General features: G+C 36.4%; 1 protein-coding gene across 1 annotated transcript in view; it reads left to right on the top strand.

Annotated features, from left to right (window-relative positions):
- The first annotated feature begins 443 nt into the window (after window positions 1-443).
- waplb (WAPL cohesin release factor b) overlaps window positions 444-5,723 on the top strand; it is a 73,693-nt gene continuing 68,413 nt past the window's right edge. The window contains exons 1-2 of the mRNA XM_051124051.1: window positions 444-716; window positions 2,265-2,752. Of these exons, the coding sequence (XP_050980008.1) occupies window positions 2,287-2,752 (466 nt within the window). The 5' untranslated portion in view covers window positions 444-716; window positions 2,265-2,286. The remainder of the gene's footprint in view (window positions 717-2,264; window positions 2,753-5,723) is intronic.

Below are 5,723 nucleotides of genomic sequence, written 5' to 3'. Positions count from 1 at the left end.
TTGCTAGGAGACATGTAGGTCACTTGACCTGTTTGTGTCAGATGACACATATTTATATATTCAACAAACCAGAGAAATAAAACGCTACATAAAAATTATTTTCGGCCCAAATTGCTGACAATGCTAAACTGATACATAGCCTATATTTTCATTTAGTTGTATTACTAATTACTAGACATTTATGCTAGGCAAAGACTCTAGCTGAATATAGCCTATTTGAGTGCATATGTATATAATTTTCTTTTAAGCATTATTTCGTTAAATTCCTTAACATAAAACCAACACATTCCTACATTTCCCATAGTTCAGTTAGAAGTACGTGACGCCCATCGCGTTCAAGTTCAAGGCTCTTCCCAAGATCAACCAATTACACGTCTCGAAAATCGTCTGACGTATGTGCAGTGCGGCCCGTGATTGGTGAACGTTTTCACGCCTGTGCCGCGACGCGATTGTCGTGACGCGAAAACGCGAGGGAGGGGGAACGCGAATGGAGGCCGTTGGTGTTTCAGAGCCGAAACAATCGAGGCACAAATACATGAGGAAAACTTAAATAGAAAGTCTGTGAATCTTTATATTCCGTTATATCGAAACTCATATCTCAGATACACGTATAACTGTGTTGGTGGAGCTAGTGAAGCAGTGCTTGTCAGTATTTAGTGTTTGTTTATAGTGTTAGAGGAGCTCAGAGGCCCGGATTCACACTCTTCACCAACCAGGCGAGTATTTAACCTCCTTTAGTTCTGCTGTGGGTTTAGAACTTCAAAGTAGATTAAAAATATATTATTTAACCAAGTAGCGAATGCGTTTTAATGCTGGATACAAGAGTGCATTTCACAGCATTCCCTGATTAGCCTGCTAGCCTTTTCATGCTAATCCTCTTGTTAGTTCATTAGCCGTTAGCATGGCTATGTTGTTTTTATTAACTGGGCTGGTTTTCAGACGCTCTTTTGTTTTAATCCACGTAAAGAAGTTGTGTTAACGTCTTATTTGATTAGACAAGGAAAGAAAGTTGAAAAGTGTAAGACAAACAGAAGAGAACAGGTTAAATTATTAGCATTAGCTAATGATCATATTAGCTTTTAGCATTTTTAGTTTATTGCTGTTTATTGAGGGAAAGTCGCTGTGTTTGTATTAATATCGATTGGAATTGTAGCAAATTTTGTTTAGTATTTTTTGGGGTTGACACTAGCTAGGTTGCAAGCCTGTAAAGAACTAAAATTATTAATTTTGGTAACACTATGATATTGAATGATTGCTATATTAGTGTTCAATGGCATTTACTTGCTACTTCAATGAATGCAGCTATAAAATATAGTAGTTCTGTTTTGCTGCTGTAGTAGTCAGGATCTTGGAATTTGCATTGCCTATTATTATTTATTGTTGAGATAGTATTTTAAATTTTGGATTTTTTTTAGCACATTATATCAAATTAATTTTTATGTTATGTTCTTGTTGTTACATGAGATAGATTTGTGTATAGAAAGTATTAAATGGAATTGTAGTGTACATTTTGTTTAATATTTTGGAGGTTTGTCTAGTTGGCACTAATTTCATGGTTATGTTTGATTGCTGTATTAATGTGCCATAGCATTTGCTTCAAGAAATACAGGTGTATAACCGTTGTTTAAAATCTGTGGTAGTTTTGGGGTTTTTAGTACTGTTATAGTAGTCAGGATCTTGGATTTTGCACTGTGCAAAATGAAAATTTGTTGCAAATTTGGTTACACTCAGCCCATCCAAGATATAAATGAGTTTGTTTCTTCGTTGGGACTGATTTGGAGAAATTTAGCTGTCATTTGCCTGTCAAATCATTGCTCATCAGTGGATCATCTGTTGTGAATGGGTGAATGGGTAATTCCAAGCAGCTGATTAAAAACAAAACAAAATCAGAATAAACTAAAAAGAATCTACATCAATTCATCACTCCAGTCTATCAATTAGCATCTTTTAAAGCGAAAACGTGTGTTTGTAAAGAGCAAATCTGTTAATAAGATGTTTTGTAACTGTTTTGTTGTTAAGATGTTCTGGAAATCTAGTTTCGGCACAGAAATACAAGAAGTTACCAAGTTTGAATGAGTTTAGGAGTACATCTGTTTTACCACAAGTAGCCCCAAGATCTTTTTGGTTCACACATGTAGACTGCAGAATAAAATTTATTTTATTAATTATAAACTGATTAAACTTGAGACACGTTTTTAATAGTCAACTTTTGATTACAAAACAGCCAGTGAACTATTCATGTAACAGTTTATGATCTTTCACAGGGAATATGAGACAGATGCCACAATGACATCTAGATTTGGAAAAACATACAGCCGAAGAGGAGGCGATGGGACCTCCAAGTTTGATGAGGTGTTGTCCAATAAAAGAGCCACGCTCAGCACCAAATGGGGCGAGACGACTTACAAAGCCAAGGTGGGAGCAAAAAGGCCTGGTTTGAAGACTGAGGTGGCAGATCAGACCAAGAGGTCCAAGGTCTCGGATGGCGACGGCTCAGAGGATCCATTCGGATTCGACAGTGACGATGAATCCAGGCCAGTCACGTCTCGTAACGTAGCCCAGCCTAAACCCAAGGTGACGTCCACAGGGGGATCCCAGGCCAGCCTAACGCTGGAGCCCAACAGCAGGGTGAACCAGCCCGCCAGCGTAGAGGCCGTGGCCCCCAGCAGGGCCCCTTTTGCTCTCAGCACTGAGAGAAGTGCTCACAAAGTGCCAGAGGATCCTGGAAAATTTTTTAACACCTCTACTACAGGTATGTTTTCCTCTAAGGATTTTTTCCCCTTTAAAAAATACATTGGGGCTGTTCCTGTTTTTAAACACAACATGATTTGTTCCAGTGTCTCAGCATTAATCAGTTGTTGTTATATGCTGTCAGAGTCTTTCAGGTGTTTGACCTGTTTAACTTCACGGGAAGCGAATGTGAGCTTACCACATTGCATAAATGTGCCCTAGATCGTTTTTTTGTGGTCGTTTACTTGCCTGAAACATTTGAACAAACTACATTAATTTACTGAACAAAACCACATCTAAATATTTCCTAGTTTAACTTTGCAGTTCATATATGAAATATAACATATTATCGAAATAGGGCATATACAGTGTCATGAAGTCTTCTTCAAATCCTTGACTTTCTTGTAGAGGGTTTGTCAGCTGTTTCTTACAGTTTCTTTTGCTCAGATTAAGACGTGTACAAGAGCGTCCACTTCAGTTTATATCATCAGGTGTTTCTGACAAATGTTCAGCATCTTTTACTAATGTTACTAAAGCATGGAATATACCGTGTGAATCATAACAGATTTTAAAACCCTTGATATCATACACTTGATCACGTTGTTGTAATTACAGTGTGAAAACTGTGCAGAATACACTAAATGACTGTGGATCACACACTGCCGAAGTCTTTCCGAATGCAGCGAACTCACTCAAAAATGAGCCTTGTTGCTAGAAGACAAGTGAAAAATGAAAACTATATGCGTTCTAAAATCAGCTCAAAAAATCTAACGTGAGAAACACAAAACAATTTTCTGTGAAATCTGTCAACCCATATCTGCAGACTGGCTCTGACTTTCTGCAACTAGCGTCAACTTGTCCTGATTGTAAATCAGGGCAAAAATCTGGACAAAAGTCATATAGTGTATTTCAGTATTTCTGCTTTGTGCTGCAGCTCTTTGCTCGGGCTTATATTTGTGTATAGTTTGTAGTTATTACAAATCTAAAAATAATGAACCTGACAGTGTATTTTCAATTTTAGTTGACACTAGCCATTTTCAGGATTTTCAGGACATTCGTGTTGGACTCACAGCCATTTGTTTTACTGATGAATGCCTTTTAAAGAAGTTGTTCACTTCCAGATCAAAAATGTACAGATAATTTACTCACCCCCTTGTCATCCAAGATGTTTGTGTCTTTCTTTCTTCAGTCGATAAGAAATTGTTTCTTGAGGAAAAAATTTCAGGAATTATCTCCATATAGTGGAGTTCAATGGTGCCCTCAAGTTTGAACTTCCAAAATACAGCTTGACTGTGGTTTAAACGCAGCTTCAGATGGCTCTAAATGATCCCAGCCGAGGAGGATTTTGCTTTATCTAGATTTTTTTTTTTTTTTTTCTGGGTCAATACAGTTAGGGTATGTCGAAAAACTCCCATCTCGTTTTCTTCCCCAACTTCAAAATTGTCTTACATCGCTGCAGAAGTACCGACCCAGTGTTTACAAAGTGAACATGCAAAGAATATCAAATGTCCTTTACAAAAAAAGCTAAAACAGCGATGTAGGATGATTTTGACGTTGAAGAAGACAACGAGACGGGAGTTTTTCGACCTACTCTGACTGTATTGACCCGGATTGACCATGCGCATTGCAGAGATGAGACAAGACAAACATTTGAGGTTAAAAAGTATAGAAATTGTCAATTTGTTTCAAAAATGACTGATCGTTTTGCTAAATAAGACCCTTCTTCCTCGGCTGGGATCGTTGAAAGCCATTTGAAGCTGCATTTTGGAAGTTCACACTTGGGGGCACCATTGAAGTCCACTATATGGAGAGAAATTCTGAAATGTTTTCCTCAAAAAACATAATTTCTTTACGACTGAAGAAAGAAAGACATGAACATCTTGGATGACAAGGGAGTGAGTAAATTATCTGTAAATTTTTGTTCTGGAAGTGAACTTCTCCGTTAATACTTGGTGATTGATTGATGGAGTTGGAAATTTAAAAAAAAAAAAATATAATAAATGTGGCCATGATTGACTTGCAAATTGGAATTTAAATGCAAATATCTTTGGTTAGAGTGGAGTAAGAAGTGGCTAGGTGTAAGTATTAAATAAAGCGTACCATAAAGTTGCAATTACGTCTGATATAAATATTTTATATTTGTGACCCTGGATCACAAAACATGAGGATCATTTTTTTTGAAAACGGAAAGCTGAATAAATAAGCTTTCCACTGATGTTAGGATTTGTTAGGATAGGACATTATTTGGCCAAGATACAACTATTTGAAAATCTGCAATCTGAGGGTGCAAGAACATCTAAATATTGAGAAAATCACCTTCAAAGTTGTCCAAATGAAGTTCTAAGCAATTCATATTACTAATAAAAATTATATTGAATATATTTATGATAGAAAATTTACAAAACATCTTCATGGAACATGTTATTTACTATTCTAATGATTTTTTTTTTTTTTTTTTTTTTTTTGCATAAAAGAAAAATCAATAATTTTGAACCATATAATGTATTGTTGGCTATTGCTACAAAAATGCCTGTGATGGTTTTGTGGTCCAGGGTCACATTTATATTTCAGTTGAATTATATGTTCATGAGATATAATCAATACAATACTTCTCTGATATTCTCTTACACCTTTCCATGAAACAGCTTGCACAATTAAGTCAAAACCAGGGGTGTAGACACTGTGAAATTTACTCACCCCCATGTCATACGAGTTCTCCATGTCTTTCTTTTTTTCAGTTGAAGAGAAATTAAGGTTTTTGAGGAAAACATTCCAGGACTTTTCTCCATATAGTGGACTTCATTGGTAGCCATCGAGTTGAAGGTCCAAATTACAATTTCAATGCAGCTTCAAAGGGCTTTACATGGTCCAAGCTGAGAATAAGGGTCTTATCTAGCGAAATGATTGGTAATTTTCTAAAAAAAAAAAAAAAAACAATTCCTTGGTTGGGATTGTGTAGAGCCCTTTGAAGTTGCATTATAACTCCAGTTTGG

This window comes from Labeo rohita, chromosome 12, assembly GCF_022985175.1.
Source record: "Labeo rohita strain BAU-BD-2019 chromosome 12, IGBB_LRoh.1.0, whole genome shotgun sequence".
Classification (NCBI taxonomy): Eukaryota; Metazoa; Chordata; class Actinopteri; order Cypriniformes; family Cyprinidae; genus Labeo; species Labeo rohita.
The sequence above is the reverse complement of the archived record's forward strand: the minus strand, read 5'-3'. Positions and strand labels throughout refer to the sequence as shown.